Below are 18880 nucleotides of genomic sequence, written 5' to 3'. Positions count from 1 at the left end.
GATACGCCTACCTCCTGGAGAGTGTTGTTCACTTGGTTGGCTGTTGTGAAGGGGTTTCTCTTCACCATGGAGATTATTCTGCGATAATCCACCACTGTTGTCTTCCGTGGGCGCCCAGGTCTTTTTGCATTGATGAGTTCACCAGTGCTTTCTTTCTTTCTCAGGATGTACCAAACTGTAGATTTTGCCACTCCTAATATTGTAACAATTTCTCGGATGGGTTTTTTCTGTTTTTGCAGCATAAGGATGGCTTGTTTCACCTGCATGGAGAGCTCCTTTGACCGCATGTTTACTTCACACCAAAACCTTCCAAATGCAAGCATCGCACCTCAAATAAACTCCAGGCCTTTTATCTGCTTAATTGAGAATGACATAACGAAGGGATTGCCCACACCTGTCCATGAAATAGCCTTGGAGTCAATTGTCCAATTACTTTTGGTCCCTTTAAAAACAGGGTGGCACATGTTAAGGAGCTGAAACTTAAACCCTTCATCCAATTTTAATGTGGATACCCTCAAATGAAAGCTGAAAGTCTGAATTTCAACTGCATCTGAATTGTTTTATTTAAAATTCATTGTGGTAATGTCTAGAACCAAAATTAGAAAAATGTTGTCTCTGTCCAAATATATATGGACCTAACTGTACATTATTTTGGATTGTAAAGAATGTATGGTGCTCATATCTCCAGAAGCAAGTTGCTACAGGCCACCATTCATCAAACGGAGGCCAAAAATATTCTTTCGGCCTCTGGCTGGCCTATATGCATTGGCATACCATTACCTGTATAGGAAAGCACACGAGACTGCACTTTACTAAACATAAAGCCACTGCAAAGCAATGTATGCCATATGTTTCTTTACAATGGGTACCTATGGTGTTGATGGATTCATCCGCTTCCACCCTAACAGTGGCCTCTGGCTGGTGCTACCTCCTGAGCGTTTGTGCAGTCTGGTCCTAGCCTTACTGACATCTGTCTCCCAGCAGAGTTCAGGCCAGAGAGGCCACAGTTTTGGTGGTCGTTTCTAATGGCTGTATGCGATGCGTATGATTTGTCATTGGTTTGATACTTACACTGCAATACACTGTTATTCTCCCTAAGGTTTGTACGTTGATACCGGTAGTGAGGCAGATGCAGAAATCCTGAATGTGCAGTATGCATCTAATCTGCAGAATGGGAGAATACAGCAATTATATGGTCGTGGCAATGGCTTACATTCTATAGACAGAAGGGACAGCCTTCCCATTCCAGGTAAGAGAAGCAGTCACCCAGCACTCATACTTGTAAGTACTTCTCTGTGGGTCGAGAAAAATGGATCGCTGACCATAATGGTGGTTTGTTAAAAATGGCCTCAACCTGTTCCTGGCGTTTACTTTCTGATGCATTGACTTGTTGCTTGTACCATTGTAACATGATTTTATGTCACTATGGAAGAATCAGTGCCGCTGTCACGGGACGAGACATGGTTTTAGATCACATAATTGCTGCAGGCAGTAAACCCCAGAGGCTTGTGGACAGGAGGCTGATCATAGCGAGACAGGAGCTACTATGTTGCAATTCATTCTTTGTTTGGTAGAAAACTACTTTAAGGTTAAGTGCACACGTAGCGTTTTTGATGCGTTTTCGTGGCCGGTTTTCCGCCCGGAAATGCATCAAAAACGCTTGGTAATCGGTCTGCCTGCTAATGCAATGGCAATCCTGATGTGCTGTGCACATGATGCGGAAAAATTTCCGCTCAGGATTGTCATTGCGTTTAAAAATGCAGCATGTCTTTTCTATGAAGCATTGACTTTTATTGACCTGCAGCGAATTCGCAGGTATATTATTTCTAGCTGCGGTTCAATTATTGTCAATGGGTGGGAAACGCATAAACGCACACAGAGTGGTACCTGGGTTGACTGGGGAAGACTACTACTCCCATCATCTGACCCCCAGTCCCTCTGATAACAGCGAGAGCGGCACAGCTGAGGGGAATAGTAGTGTCCTCAGCCGAGCTGGGTCTGCACGCTGTGTAAAAAATAAATAAATAAAAAATAAACACCTATTCTCACCTGTCCGACGTTCCTGGTGTCCTGGACCTGACGATGTCACCTGCGATGTGTTCAGGCCGGCGGTACACTGACAGAAGCACGTTCTCTCCCGACAGGGTACATCGCTGCGCTGTCAGCACCTGAGGTCATGTGGTCTCCGGGACCTCACTTTACGGCATCGGTGCTGCGTGGGAACATTCTTAAGAATGTTCCCACCTACCACTGATGCTGAGGTCACTGGGGCTGTTCAACTGATCTTCAGCTGATGAACCCAAGTGACCTCACTCCTGCAGCAGAGCAATGTACACTGACAGGAGTGATTTTACTCGCCTGTCAGTGTACATTGCTGTCTTCTACAGCAGTGACATCAGTGATTGCTGATGTCACTGCTGTAGAAGTGACCCGGATCGCCGAGGGACAATCTGGATTGCGTCATGACGGCGGACAGGTGAGGGATATTGTTTGTTTTTTTGTTTTTTTTCAGAAGATCGAGGGATTCGGGGACTGGGCATGTAATAAAAAAATTATTAAAACCGTGTGTATTTTTATTTCATTAAAATACTTTATTCTGGCCGTGTATTTATTGAAAAGGCGGCGATAACTTTACTAGCGGTTAGTAATGGGGGTTCTTGTAGACTCCCTCCATTACTAACCTGGACTTCATGTCAGCCGCCAGTACAAGGCTGACCTGAACCCCAACCCCATTACCCCACTCGCCACCGCTACAGGGCAGTGGGAAGAGCGGAGGCTAAGCGCCAGATTTGGCGCATCTAATGGATGCGCCAGTTCTGGGACTGATGAGGGGTGATATTAGCCGCAGAGGGGGCCAGGATCCTTTCCCTTGCTATTAATATCAGCCCACAGCTGTCTGCTTAGCCTTTTCTGCATTGATGTAGGGTCCCCCTATAAAATCTATTTTTTATGGGGTCCCACTGTAATCTAGCCAGTGAAGGCTAAGCAAACAGCTGTGGGCTGATATTAATAGCCAGGGAACATTTTTGGCTAATGGCCCCTTCCCTGGCTACTATTATCAGCTCCCAGCGGTCGGCTTTCCCTCTACTGGTTATGAAAATGACGTGGGAGCCCACGCCATTTTTTTTTTTTTTAATTTTAGGCTATGTGTACATGATTCAGACTTGGCAGTGCTTTGGACCCAGGTAAATCCACACGTGTTCACTGAACCATGCGTATTTACTGCATTCAATACATTCGAGTGGACAAATTTCTGTTACGGAGACTAGCGACTCTGCAAGAGAATTTGACATGCTGCGGTCCTGAAAGACGCGCCGCATGTCCGTGTCCGCAGGTGAGTCGCAGCCTCTGATGCACGCATAGTAGACATGGGATTTCTAGAGATCCCATCCCCTATTCTGTATCATCTGGACGCTGCGGGTTTGATGCTGTATAAACACGCAGCATCAAACCTGCAGTGGCTCCTGACCGTGGCCACGAACCCAAACTCACCCGCAGCCTGTCAATTTCTGTAGTGGACACGCTAGTCTCTGCTGCAGATTTTGACCGATTTTAAGTGTCATTATATGAGGTGAATTCACATGTACCGACAACAAAAGTGCTGCGTCCAAAGCGCTGCTTGTTGCTGTTCGTGGGGACGTAGCCGCTAACGAAACAGCTGTGAGCTGTTATTAATAGCCAAATGCCTAATGGCACCCTCACAGACTAAAAATAGCAGCTCTCAACTGCCCCAGAAATGACATGAATGGAAATGCTAATGACATTGGGTATATGTGATTAGCTGACACCTAGCTCTTTTGTTTAGTGATGACAAAGTATCAATCAGACGCTTTCATTACCAAACCTAATTAACGTAAAGTTAAAGAGTTAAACACACAGTGAAACACTTTATTTGAAATACAACTGACACATTCTTAAATTAACCAATATACTCACCCCAGTTCTGACTGTAATTCAAGGGTTAAAGCAATGTCCACGTTCCTTTTCAAATAACTTTATTTAGCTCCAAAAAGCATTCATTGAAGTATAAAAACGCATTTAAAATCGCGACAAAACATACTTTTTTTTCTGCAGCGTTTTTCCTGCCAAGGAGATGCAGGAACGCTGCAGAAATTTCTGCTTCAAATCTAGCCTAATACACTCCAAGATAAAGGTTCAGTTCATCTCCAGCCAAAATGGGAAAACCTTACTGTGCCCTGTAATCTGTGTGTAGTAACAGCATGTAGCCTGTCCCTGCTGTTTATGCTCCGTGGTGAAAATGGATTTCTTGATGATGCAGTGATGAGGGTTTGTTGACTTTCCTAGGTGGCGGCCAGCTTCTGATCTGTTCGGATTGCTACGACAATGCTAACATCTACTCAAGGACCAGGGAATTCTGTCCTTATACATACATTACAGAGGAGGATCCTATGGACCACGCATTGTCTAACCTTATAGCCCCCATTCCTAAGGACACATTTCCAAATCACCCACATGACATGACCACATCTGCTGCTGACATGTCTGCATTCCTCACCAGCTACGACAAGGACTGTGCAAAACCCAGCTGTGGTAAGCAACGAAACTCTGTACATCTGGCCTTATAAATGTCATTATTTTCTTCTTTTCTGGGACGAGAGATCAGTTTTCCACATCCTCAGTCTCCTCTAATACAACGGCATTATATTCTGCTGATATGACAGCTACAGCTGCGTATCCTTAATTGCTCCACGTCTCCAAAGGACCATTACTCACAAAGTAGATGAAAATGAGCTAATAAATATCTCGAGTATCCTTGTCATTGTGATGTTTTACAGATTGCTTTAGGAGTTAGAGAAATGTTAAAAAAAAAAAAAATAATAATTACATGTACGTAATTTTGTGTCAAGGGGTCAAAGAATAACGCAATCAAAAAAATGATTATTTATGGATTGGTGCTTGTATGTGTTTCTTTGCACATTGTAAAAGCTCTTTGCCTCCCTATATTTGTTCGCTGTTATTGTGTTTACAGGATAGGTATCAATGTCTGATTACTGGGAAACCAAAGGCTTCATGAAGTTGCATGGTCACACGTCTATTGGACAGGGAGTGACAGCACACAGCAGTTTCTCTTAGTCCCATAGACATTGAAGAGAGCGGCATTACACCTACTTGTTCATGCGGTTTTATTTAATCCCTGACTACAGTGACAAACAACTGGTTTGGGGACCCCCACTTTAGTTTTCATGGGGGACCCACTAAGTTCCAGAGATATGGGCCATCAAATTTAGTACTAATTTTTATGTTTTTTTTCCAAGTGGGCATTACTCACAGGATTCTCTGGGGGCTTGTCTTTCAGTTGCTCTGTATCGTTACGCTGTGAGCAACACCCTATAGGTAAAGACCATCAAGATTAGCACTGAAAAAAAGGCCAATAGCTATAAAAATGTATGGCAGGATGTAAAAAAAAAACAAAACCAAAATACTCAGGGAAGCAGCACAAATAAAATAAGAACAAGAGCTAGCCACCAGATCCTCCTTAAAGGGAATATGTCACCATGTTTTCGCTGTCGTTTTATGGGCGGTTTGCTGCAGTTTTGATGAAATCACACTTATCTCCTGCCGATCTAGTTTTCTAAATGCTGAGCTCTCTAACCCTGCCCATACCACTGACTGGCGGCTTTAGAGGGTGGGGTTACCCAGCGGAATGACTACATGGCAAGAAACGGCTAGTCCTGTAGTGATAATCTCCTGCTGATAAATCACTGATTTGTATTGACACAGTACACAGCCCAGTAAGTGACACAACACCAGAATCAGGCTCTTTGCTTTTCCCACAAAACTGTATATCAATCTGATCAGCTCCAGAACAGTCAGGATTTTATGGGTCTAGCTATACACTATCACACTTTGAGACCAAGGACACGATTTATCAAAGCAATTTGGACTGCATTTTAGCTTAAATCACTTTGAGAAGTTGCATCATGCAGCTCTTAGGTTACATGGCTGACTGATTAATTTTAAGCTCCTCATAGTGTGAGTGGAAAAAATTTACAAAAAAAATCACCATTGGAGCTTGCATTGTGTGATCAAAGTGAAATAAGTCTTAGGCTATGTGCCCACGTTGCGGAAATGAAGCGGAAAATTTGCGCTTAATTTCCGCATGTCCTTTCCCGGAAAAACGCATGCGGAATTTTGCAAGCGTTTATCGCGTATTTTCGACATGCGGAATTGCCTTACGTTTTTTATTGCATTGAAAAGGCAATTCCGCATGCGGAAACGCATAATTAATTGACATGCTGCAGATTTTTGTGCGCTTCAAAAACGCTGCGGAAAAATCCACAGCATGGGCATAGAACTTGCGGATTCTCATTGGGGACCATGGGGTGCGGGTTAGCAAGCATTTTACAAGCGTTTCCGCTGCGGAAATTCTGCATCAAATACGCTTGTAAAACGCTACGTGGGCACATACCCTTAGGCCATGTGCCCACGTAGTGTTTTTGAGGTGTTTTTACGTCCGCGAAAACGCTTGTAAAACCATCTGTCATGCAAAGCAATGTGAATTCGGATGTGCTGTGCACATGATGCGCTAATTAGCGCGCCGAATTTGTATTGCGTTGCAAAACGCAGCATGACCATTTCTACCGTGATTACGCCACAAGTTCGCGGCCATTGAGGAACATTGAAATGCAGCAAACCCGCAGGTATATGTGGATTTGCTGCGTTTCAATTAAATTCAATGGCTGCGAATTCGCGGCGTAATCTCGGTGCGTGTGGTACCCGGGATGAAGAGGAGACTACAACTCCTCTTCATCCCAGCTACCTCGCGGTGAAAAAAAGAAATGAAAAAGTTAAAAATAAAAAAAAACCTGTATACTCACCTCTCTGGTCTCCTCCCGGTGGCGGCGATCCTCTCTCCTCGGCGTCCCGCGGTGTACTGTCAGGACCTGCGGTGACGTCATTTAGTCAGCTGATGGTCACGCGACCGCTGACGTCAGCAGTAAGATGATGGTCGCGTGACCATCAGCTGACTAAATGACGTCACCGCAGGTCCTGACAGTACACCGCGGGACGCCGAGGAGAGCGGATCGCCACCGGAAGAACACCAGAGAGGTGAGTATACAGGGCTTTTTAATTATTATTTTTTTTTTTAAATATAGATGCAGCATTTAAGGCATCTAAGTTGGTCACACAATATAAATCCATGCCGGTTGCATGGATTTATATTGTGTGACCAACTTGTCAAGCACTTTCCAAGTGATGCTAAAATCGCTTGGAAAACTGCTTGAAATAACGCATGCGAAAAACGCATGTAAAAATGCTGGAAAAACGCTTCTCTCTGGCAGAAAAATTAATGTAAATCTGCATGCGTTTTTTCCTGCCAGAGAGGCAAAAACGCTCTGCATCAAATCTGCTACGTGGGCACATAGCCTTAATTGTATGTGTGTAGAATAGGTCTGTAAAATTGTATTCCGGTTAATAAAACATGATCATTGACTAATTGTTTTGTTTTTTTAGATTCATTTCCTTGCCCGTCTTGGAGTATAAAGAAAGATGACAACCTTCCAGCTGCACATCCTCACTTCTGCCACCATCCTGTACCAGTCCATGAGAAAAGTATTCTCAGAAACGAGGTGGCCTCTTCAGTGAGGTCAGAAGAGCGCTCCCTTCCTAGACCTTACACAAGATCATGTGACCAGGACTACGACTTGGGTAGGACTCTTAATATTGGAGATTACAAGGAAACAACTTAATAAGACCAAAGGAATCTGCAAGTCAGCGGACTTTTGTAATGACTACCTCAAAAATGAATTAATGGCCAAAGAGTGCTACAGTGGGTTTGTTTACAAGCGCATCATGTGGACCAATGCAAAATCCTGTGTCAGACGGCAGCTGGATCACCGCTATGTAGCTTGGACCGGTCATTACTTTAGCACTTCTACGTTTGCTTCAGGATGAGCTGGACTGACCCGAACCTCTGTGAATAGGATGTGATGTTGTGGCAAACTAACATTGGAAGAAACTAAAGAGCAAAAGACCTTTTTTCCACGTTCTGTTCTTAAAATTGCCGGTGGATCCTTTTTATTAAGTTTGTAAATGTTTTGTGACACTGCATAGATGCAAGCATTTACCTGTACACCATTGCTGAAAACTTGTCATATTCACGGGGTACACATGTACTGTGATGATAAATGCCTGAGAAAGATCCATCTGAGAATGTGAAAGCAGAAAGTGAGCGAATGCTCTGGGCCTTATAGCTCACATTTAGACCACCCATGAAGTTAATTCTGCAGGGGGTTTCCTGGAAAGATCACAGCTGGCAGTCGTCCATTGCTCTAAATTGCATTACGACATAATAGTCGCATACAGCGCCTCAGTGTGGAGGATCAAATCAGTGCATTATTCTGTAACCACGTGTCTAGGGTTTGCATTTCCAATGCGTAATGTCGTTAAAGATGGCCAGTGTGGGAACACTTCTATTGACAGGGAGAAATTGTACTTATGTCGTCTTATTGAAAATTGTGTACTTCTAGTACCTTATGGAACACACACCCAACTGAGCGACCGTGCTTTAGTTATGTCACTCCAAACAAAATATGCGACATAGAAGACATTTTTTAGTTGATATACTAGACTATTTGTCCTCTGCAATTTATTTTTTTGGATCTGACTCTTATAGGGCATATTCTGCTGTGCAATCAGCCACATATACATAAGTGTATAGCTATAATTTATTATACAGATAGATTAATCAGATTCCGCGTTCCTACAATGTTGGTTTCCTTCATTTTTTTTTTTTTTTTTTGCTTAATTGTAGTTACATGAAACAGTTACTCCCTAAATGGTAGAAACTGAATCATCATTAAAGACAAATAGCACCATAGAAAGAAAGTTTAACAGGTAATAAATAATCTGTCATTTTGAGACATTTTTTTATTTAAGCACTTTTTATTCACTTGTCTGTATCATAATGTAAAAATAATCATAGGTGCTCAATTTTTTTAAAAGGGTTTTCCACTTTCATTAAAGTGGAGCCCAAGCTTTTAGTATTTAAAACAACTGACAGAGCAGGTACTCGCCTTCCCTGGGTCCATTGCTGGTCCCTGCTGCTGCACAAGTCTCCGTATTTTGATTGCAGTGGTGATGTCACCACTGCAGCCAATCACTGCACTCAGTAGCTCATGCTTCTCCCCGGTACAATGTTTGACATGCAAGATCATCCTGAAGTTGGGCGGATCTAACAACATGTACTGAGCATGTGCAAGAATTCAGTAGCAGGCAGGAGAACAGTGAAAAGAGTTAATCAACCTAGGTGGGCAGAAAGAATTTTACAGATTTGAATACTTTTGGGCCCCGATTCATTAAGACCTTCGATGTTCACGTACACACCTCCTAAGTAATCGTGAGCTTCTGAAGAGTGGCATGCACTACACCAAAAATCTTACTCCGTTCACTGGCGTAACGTTTCTGACGTTCGGTGCTCCACAGTTCGTCATGAATTAGATAAGCTGCAGCGTCTTGCCCCCATCCTGCCACAGCGCCACCCATTTTTCTCGGAGCTGGGAGAGACTAACGTGAAAACGTCAAGTCGTGCCAAAATTTTGCAACTTCTCAAAGTGATTTAAGCAAAAATTCAGTCGAAATTGCTTTGCTAAATCGTGTCCTTAAAGTGTTATATTGTATAGCTAGCCCCATAAAATCCTGACTGTTCTGGAGCTGATCAGATTGATATACAGTTTTGTGGGAAAAGTTTCAGTAAGCCTTGTGTTTTATTATTTGAAATTGCTTGTGTTTGTATACATGAGTCCAGTGGGTGGTCCTATTCCATGATTGTCTTTTTTTGGTTGACTCTGCAATGGAGTTACCTGTCAATCACTAGTCAGACCGCCCACTGGACTCGTATGCATACAAACTAAAGGGATTTCAATGTATAAAATACAATTTATAGTAAATCTTTTCCAATAAACTTGTATTTCATTCTGCTCTGTTCTTCTATACACCATGCTGACCACAGATCAGATGTACAAGGAGACAGGTTCCCTTTAAGGCTGTGAAGAGTCTGATTGCCAGCATCATACTATTACAAATTCAAAAAAAGAATCTTTACCCCTGTGATCACTATATTTTCTCTCATATATTCCCACATCGGAGAACTTCTATACATGCTGACGATATTCACCTTTTCCTCCTAAGTTTACGATTTTGTTTTTATTCTCTATTTGATCTGAAGTGTTTCCCACCTTGTGTTTGCAGGATCAGACTACACGGCTTCTGGTTTTGTTTTTTTTTCCCTTTTTTCCCTTTGACTTTTTTTGCGTAGTCTGCTACCATGGAGACACATAGGCCTACATAGCAACTGTATACACAAAGTGATAGGGATATTTTCACTCCTGTCTATGTGATCGCCTTAATAATGTATACTATCTGTATTGTGAAATCTGGTGATCGATCTGCTTTAAGTTCTGTGCCAATTTTGATGGCCACCCCTGACTGTGTATTCTTGATTTTATGCCATTATTTCAACACTCCAAATAATTGTGCAATTCTTCTACTTTATTGTCTTTGCTGCTTCACCATAACTCCTTATGCTGACGCATGGAGGTTCAGTGCTACAAAAGCGCGTCATTGACTAATGACCCTACTGATTGGCACAATTGAAGGCTCCTAACTGTATGGAATAATTGTATGTCCGCTCAGTAATGGCATATGCTGCTCCATACTGTGAGTATCTTTGCTGTACACATATGACAATATTTTTATGCTTCTTTGTCCTGTACTTGCAAAAACGAATTATTCTGTGTAGTCCTAGCTAGTTCTTGTCATATCCTCATGTTCTTGGTTTATGTCCATAATCATAGTATATTTGTAACCCCTACACATTGAGATGCACATTTACTTAAACACTCATTTACCTTTGGGACTTTGCCTACGTACAATAGAAATGTTTGCACCATTACCAACTAAGACGTTGGGCAATATACTTGTAAGATTATTTTTCGCTGTCTTTGTTCTGTTGTACTGATGGCAAAGCCTGTCTCATGTAGTCGTGCTTTACAGAGTTCATCAGTATCATCTGTTGGTTAAAAAGAGGCCTCAATTCATCAATTCATCATTGCTTTTTCTCCAGTAATTTGTTCATTAGTGACTTTAGTATTTATACCTAATGTTCTAAGTTTTGCACCATATTTTTAATCTTTTTTTTTTCTCTTTAAGGCTATGTTCACACGTTGTTTTTTGTTTTTTTTTACGTCACAAATCGATGGCAGGAAATCAACTGCGTCAAAAAACGCTGCTCTTTTTGTGTGTTTTTTCAGCATTTTTTCACTGTCCTATTTATGCATGTACATAAAGTTATGTGAAAAAAACAACCTATTTTGCCATCAAAAACGCTGATACAAATTTTGATGCGTATTTGATGCGTTTTTTTTTTCACCACCTATTACTTTCTATGAGTGAAAAACGCTGAAAGGCTGTGTGCCCACGTAGCGTTTTTCAAGCGTATATGCTGCGAAATTTCCACAGCGTAAACGCTTGAAAAACGCATGTATATCCGCACCCCATGGTCCCCAATGGCATTCCGCAATGTCAATGCCCATGCTGCGGATTTTTCCGCAGCGTATATGCTGCGGTCAAAAATCCGCAGCATGTTCATTAATTTTGCGGAAGCGCAGCGGAATCAGTGTGCGGATGGTACCCAAGTCTGGATGAGAGAAGACTCTCATCCAGACCTGGGTACCAAAGAACCTGTAAAAAAAAATAATAAAATAAAGTTTATACTTATCTTCTGATGTTTTCCCTCCGTCGCGCTGTTGTCTGAAGGACCTGCCACGTCATTGAGTCATGTGACCCACCACATGACTCAATGACGTCACCGCAGGTCCTGCACACAACAGCGTGAGCCGCTCAAGCCTCCGGACGGGGCAGAGAATGCATCAGAAGGTGAGTATAAAGTTTATTTTTTTATTTTTTACCATTCTGAACAAGTTGTCAAGCACTTTTCCAAGTGATGCTTGGAGAAGTGCTTGATAACCCGCATGCGGAAATGCATGCAAAGACGCCTCACAAACGCTTCTACCTGGCGGGAAAACCGCATGTAATATCCGCATGCGATTTTCCCGCCAGGGAGAAGCGTAAAAAATATGCTTCAGGTCCGCAACGTGGGCACATAGCCAAAGAAATGACATGCTCTATTTTCCAAAAACCCAACCAAGGCACAAAATATGCAACAAAAAAAGCATGTGTGAACAGAGAATTCTGGTTTCTCCTAGATTTTGCTGGTACTGCAAAACGCAGCTGAAAATTTGCATAAAAATCTGCAGCAAGAAAACGCTGAAGAACATAGCCTTAATCTTGATTTAATTTTCCTCAACGACTTTTGCTTATCCAGGTGTTTAACGTTCATTATGATGGGAAGTTTTCCAAATATCTTTTTTTCTTTTAAAGAGAATCTCACTCCATTCCTTGCCTGGATTAAAGTTTTTTTTGCGGTGCTTTTTATTTTTTCGCTATTGAAGACTAGCATGCAACATATATGAATTTTATGTTGTAAAATCAAAAAATTGTCTAAGCTTGTGTCTTTAACGGGTTTTTGTATTTTGCACCAAATTCAGGAACCATGTGCACCATTTTTAATGATTATGCAAATACCGCAAGACAAAAAAAAAAATTGACTTAAAGAAATCGCAAATGTTGAATCCGGGGCCTTAGACTTAATTACTTTAGGCTGCATTCACACATCCGTGAGTATTACCATCCAAGAGAAATGGACCAATTTCCACTCCTCTTTTTATACCCAGGTGTTGGCTTAGTTCCTGGCAGTTATTATTATTTTTTATATATATATATATATTTTTTTTTAAACTTATTCCCACTAAAGAGTTGTGCTTGCTTCCAAGCCGATAAACCGAAGAAGCTCACATTTTTTATTCAAAATGGCAGAGAAGCAACATCTTCGTGAGAACCAGACTCTAATTTTTACAGATACTTATTTGCTTAAAATTTAACCTTTAAATAGTCAAGTCTCACCCGCAAGCACTGATCACAATGGGGCATCCTCTAAGTCTCACAGATATTGCACTCAGATCTGTGATTTTCACATATATGTGAACAGATCCAGTCTACTCTATGGCTACATGTGCTGTCTGACAAAAAAACAATGGATCAGTGCATGTATATTTTCCATGGACGTGTGATTGCAGCCAAGTCAAAGTTGATCCAAACTCCAGGCACGTGGCACTGATGCCTATGGAGTTTGTTAGTTCATTTATTTTTTTTCCTTTTCATTAGCTTTGTAAGGTTGTGACACCAAGTTTGTTTTTTTTTTTAAATATATCCAGATATATTTCAATGCTACAATGATATTTTTAATCCATGCACTAAAATTCTACGACTTGTTAATTTCCCAAATGCGACAACCAAAGATTCTAGGCTTCAATGCCGTCTGTTCTATATGTAAATATACTTGTGATAAGATATTTTTGTACACATTGCACATACCTGTACTTTGGATGATTTGTTTTGTTTTGTTTTTTTAAATGCCAAAACTGTTTTATGTTAATCAGACAGTGCTTTTGCCTACTATCAAATGCCATTTTTATGAAAGCTTCCTCAATGCAGAGATCTGTGTGGATGAACTATAGCTATAAATATATTTCAATCTTATTGCCTCAACACTAAGCTTTGAAATAGCTCTTCAATGGTTAATCTTCCATGAAATGAATACGCATAAATTGTTTAGAGATGGCAAAGGACAAAGGCTTTTTTTATAGTCTCAGCAGAATGTTGGGAATGGTGATGAATAGCAGAGATGAGTATGTAGCCACTTGCCCTGATGCCTTTTATATTGCACCTGTTTTTGGATGAGATGGCGAAGGTAATATGTGCTGCTACAATGAATTTATATGGCTTCTGGCTGAAGTGGAACTATTTTATGACTGGCTCAGTGGGTTGCGCGATATCTGCAAATGTAAGCTATGACCTTCAAAATGAGCAGTTTTCTAGGCATCTACCATAAAACTGAAGACTGCTTTAGAGATTGAATTTAAAATATGCGACTCTTGCAAAATGTTTTGTAACTTTCTACCAAAAATATAGAGAATTGTAAAAAGTGACAGCATTCTAGCTTTATGGTTCCTCAGAATAAGTGTCATCGCTACACTCCATGGGACAGAGATTGTTTTATCTTCACACTCAAATCTAGATCCTGTCTTTAGTGCATTGTAACTGAATTATTGTGGCATACCTGAGGCTCTCCGCCTTTTAAAAACTAACCTTATGTGACAATCTGAGAATTGTAACTCCATTTTATGTGACAATCTGCTTTGTGTTGGCTATATACCGTATGTATTTTTGTCTTAGAATTCAATAAACATAATATGTAAACCGGACAAAATTGCGTATTTTAGGTTCAAGCCACAAAGTTGTGCCACAGGTTTTTCCTTTAAAAGTTTTTACGTTGTAGCATTCCGGAGATTCCTTATTGCCATTCACTAGTGCTTCATTAGGCTACGCTCCCACGATGAGTTTTTGGGGCGTTTATGATGATGCAGTATTTCTGCACATATTTAAATTTGGTTACTTTTGTTTTTAAATGTGGTTGCTTTTGTGTTTTCATTGCGTTTTTGTGGGGTTTTAACGCTGCGTTTTTTGTATGTCATGCTTTAATTAGAGCTGCCTTGTTTTTGATACTTCCTGTTTTTTTGCTTTGCCAAAACTCTGTTATAGTTAGGTGCAAATTACATGCGTTTGATTCGTTTCCAGAATTGCACTAAAAATTAGCAATTTTTTTATGCTGATTTTCCACATCAAATATAAGTCTGACGAAAATCCGCACAGAAAACTTAGAGTTCCCTCAAGAGAAATTGACATGCTATGGATTAGAAAATGCACCGCAGGTGAGTTTACGCAGCTCTAATAAGCACATTGGGCATGAGATTTCTATAAATCTCAAACACTTTGCTAGAACTTTAAGACGCTGCATTTTTGATGCTGAAAAAACGCAACAAAAGCTCAATGTGGTAATGTAGCCTAACTGTCATGATCCGCACATGTCAAAAAGTAGCTTAAATGGAGCTGAAGTGAAAAATATAACTTACTCATTCATACTTGATTTTAAAAAAAAAACTTTTCCGATAAGATATCAGCGAAGGTTACAGCAACTTCTTGCTTTGTTTTGGCACACAATTGGGTTATAAAATAAGTGGAGTTCATTAAAAAGACAAAAATAAAAAAAGGTACATAATATTTCACATATAAAGACTCTCTAACAATTTTGTGGAGCTTGTCCTATGTTGAACAGAAATTCAACAAATAACTCCACAATAGGCAAAATTAAGGCCTCTCAACACTCTGTTTAGTGTGATAAAACCTCAGACCTTTAAAGAGGTTGTCCTACTAGGACAACGCCTTCTTTATCTAAATGTTTGACCCCGATAAAATAAAGCCTATACTCCCGTACCGGCTCCGTTCTAGCAGTGTTGCACTCACGGAACCAGGTCTCTCCTGCAGTTGTTGTGACACTTGAGCCAGGTGCTCAATCAGCACTGGCATCACTGTCTCCGCATTTGTCGAATTGAACATGGAGAGAAAGTCAGGGCTGCAGCTGATCTGAGTTCCTCATCATGTTCTATTTGTCCGAAGGTGGAGACAATGACGCCAGTGCTTATTGGGTGCCAGGGCCACGTGTCACAACAACCGCAAAGTATAAGCTTTGTTTTTTATTTTATAGGTGTCAAGCGTGGGGAATGAGAAGGGGTTGTCTAAGTAGTGGACAGCTTCTTTCATATAAAAAAAATTGACACTTCTAGTATCCTTCATTAAAATAGATGTTAGATTGTGACTTTACACTTGCCATTTATTCTCCATGCCTAAGATGTTTCTCTTCACATTAACTGTCTGATTCTATAAATCAGTTGCTAAGACAGTGTGAAACCCATAGCAAATTATTTTTATTCTGAAAATCAGCACACTCACAAAATCACATAGGATAGTGATCACATTGATATAATCCAACTTTGTAAAATAAAACCGCATGCACAGCGTCCTGACCCACCCAGGTTTTCCCCTTTTGGGCTTCTTCCATGGGTCTATGTTTTGACCCAAGTGCTCTCTAGATTGCTATGTGGCCATTCATGTGTATGAAGGTGGCCAGGTTGGCTTAGCTGTTGAAATAGGCACAGCACTGGTCACATGCCGATGAGGAAGCTATGTTCTGTGGCGAAACAGTTTGAATTTGTAACTCTGATACATTTTTTTTTTTCCCAAATATATTAGCCACTTTTTTCCCCCTCAAGCTGGCAACGGCAAAATACTCAGGTTGGATAGAAAATGCTAGAAAAAGTGGCCTATGCCAGTGCTAGTCAGTAGCCTTTAAAGGATAGCACTCAGACATTTTCACTATATCAGGAAAAGAGGCATATGTATGGCCATATTTTTATTTTTGCCCAAAGTTTCTCTTTAAAGATTGAGCTCCACTACTGGTCATAAAACCCTTAACTGACTCCTACATACAACCTTCCCTATTTTCACCCATCTCCAGTAATGTAATTTTTTGCCTCTTTTCTGTTTATATGTCTGAAGGGAGTTTAAGGGGGTATTCCTCTTTCATAAATTGTTTGACACCGATAACTTGAGTTTGATATTACTATAAACTGCTTGATATAATTGTATACAATTCTAGCCTGAAAAGTTTTAACATTAATTTTATTTTGCCTGTTTTTTTTTTTTATGTAATATTCAAAAGTGGAAACATGTTCTCATTTGTTCTTTTGACCGGATTCTTAAGAAAATAATGTATGGTAGATTGTTTGCTGAAATGATGTAATGTTTTTTTCAATGAACATGCACTTTTATACTTTAATGGTCTTACTGTACCTATTTTACAATTTATTCTTCCTCGACGTTACAATACCAACCATTCTTTTTAAAAATGTAAAAATATTGGAATGAGTATATGAAGCTTGTTCTATTTTTTTCCCCAGAAAATATAACTTATATTACAGGCTTGAGATGGGGGAATTTCAAGTAGCATCTGTGGCCCATTTGCTTTGTCTGCACAGTACTGATCCAGCTTTGAGCAGAGAAGGATTTGTTGCTATTCAGAGATCTTCAGCTTCCTTAGCGTTGATGTCAGAGCATCCCAAGAAATCAGTCCGTCTCGGACTACTGAGGTCTTCAGCATAGAGCTGCATCAGTGTCTGGAAATAAAGCAGCAAGAAAAAGCTCAATCTTTTCTTCTAAATTAGATTTTCTACAAGTACAGTACATTTAGGCATAGAACCATGGCCTAAATCTTGAAACTTTTTAACCCTTTTATTCGTCCTCACAAGATTATATATTTAGTATGGATTATCTGCAAAGGCAGAGTCATTAATCGACAGTCCCATGTTTAGTGAAAACTTGATGTTTATCATAATCTGCCACTTCTTGATAGGCTTGCAGCTCAAGTTCATCAATCAATGCATGTCATTTCCCACAGTGATGGGGTTAACATGAGAAAGCTTTATTCATGTAACTCAGTGATTGGAATCTAATGTTCTGGTAGTGCTATGTATTCACACAATATAATCTGTTCGAAAACATCTTGTGCGTGTCTGGTTTTCTTTGAATAATTTAAGACCTTATACTGAAGCCTTTGGGTGGTGGTAGCAAAATCTCTTTTAATGCCAAGTGCATTCAGTGTACAAGTACATGGAGATAGAATAACACATAAATTTTACATTGCACTTGGCAAAAGTAGCTCATTATCTAGTGAAAAATCCCCTATGGGAATATTGTTGGGAAATGTGGCGGTTTCTCTGCTTATCTGCCTGGGATGCCATGCTTGTGTTTTTATCCATCCACTATTATGTGATGGATACTTTTTCCATTATTTTCTAAGTTTTAAAGAGTGATTCATCCCAAACTGTGTTCAATGAAGATATGGGGCCCGATTCATTATTGCATTTTTTTTGTCTAGTTTTTAGTATTTTTCGCCTATTTTTCATTTTCTCCTAATTCTTTTAATTTGCACCTTTTTTAATGTCTACTTTGAGTTCACCTGTGTTCATTTTTTTTTATGTTCTCCATTATGGTTGGTTTGTAGGGTTTCCAGATAACCTGTAAGTCAAATGGTGGTGGGCACCACCTTAATGTTCAGAGGGGGATCAACCCAAAGCATATGAATAGCCAAGTACAAAGGAAGAAAAAGATATGCATAGATGGGGATCCCACCCAGAAATAATTAACATTTAAAATTGTCAAACCTTTATTCGCACATAAATATAGACGACAAGCACCATATAAAAACATTTAAAACAGCCAAACTAAAGATAAATAGTTGGCAAGCACCCATCCCTTACCAAACCGGCACTTGATATCATCAATCATGAAATAATAAGAGGCCAAGATGACCCTATATAGATATTACCCTTTTATGCACATCAGGCATGTGGAGACCATCATCCAGTAAAATGCTCAAAGCATAAATGGCATTAATCACAAAACCGTATACAGTACAGACCAAAAGTTTGGACACACCTCATTTAAAGATTTTTCTGTATTTTCATGACTATGAAAATTGTACATTCACACTGAAGGCATCAAAACTGTGAATTAACATGTGGAATTATATACTTAACAAAAAAGTGTGAAACAACTGAAAATATGTCTTATATTCTAGGTTCTTCAAAGTAGCCACCTTTTGCTTTGATGACTGCTTTGCACACTCTTGGCATTCTGTTGATGAGCTTCAAGAGGTAGTCACCGGAAATGATCTTCCAACAATCTTGAAGTAGTTCCCAGAGATGCTTAGCACTTGTTGGCCCTTTTGCCTTCACTCTGCAGTCCAGCTCACCCCAAACCATCTCGATTGGGTTCAGGTCTGGTGACTGTGGAGGCCAGGTCTAGATTTTAGTCTAAGTTTTTGGTGCCATATTCTTCAAAA

At 40.3% G+C, this 18880-nt stretch overlaps 2 protein-coding genes across 2 annotated transcripts in view; one reads left to right on the top strand and one right to left on the bottom strand.

Moving 5' to 3' along the window:
• Nucleotides 1-17537, top strand: part of LRIG2 (leucine rich repeats and immunoglobulin like domains 2) — a 130177-nt gene extending 112640 nt beyond the window's left edge. Inside the window, exons 17-19 of the mRNA XM_073667172.1 lie at nucleotides 1100-1249; nucleotides 4306-4551; nucleotides 7477-17537. Coding sequence (XP_073523273.1) covers nucleotides 1100-1249; nucleotides 4306-4551; nucleotides 7477-7712 — 632 coding nt within the window. The 3' untranslated portion in view covers nucleotides 7713-17537. The remainder of the gene's footprint in view (nucleotides 1-1099; nucleotides 1250-4305; nucleotides 4552-7476) is intronic.
• The window catches only part of LOC141226667 (uncharacterized), a 189762-nt gene continuing 186798 nt past the window's right edge, over nucleotides 15917-18880 (bottom strand). The window contains exon 4 of the transcript XR_012293808.1: nucleotides 15917-17153. The gene's annotated coding sequence lies outside the window, so the exon portion shown is untranslated. The remainder of the gene's footprint in view (nucleotides 17154-18880) is intronic.

The sequence above is a fragment of the Phyllobates terribilis genome, unplaced genomic scaffold (genome assembly GCF_046119375.1).
Source record: "Phyllobates terribilis strain yellow unplaced genomic scaffold, ASM4611937v1 Scaffold_2__4_contigs__length_985480577, whole genome shotgun sequence".
NCBI lineage: Eukaryota > Metazoa > Chordata > Amphibia > Anura > Dendrobatidae > Phyllobates > Phyllobates terribilis.
Note: the sequence above shows the minus strand (reverse complement) of the source record. Positions and strands in the feature narration are given on the sequence as shown.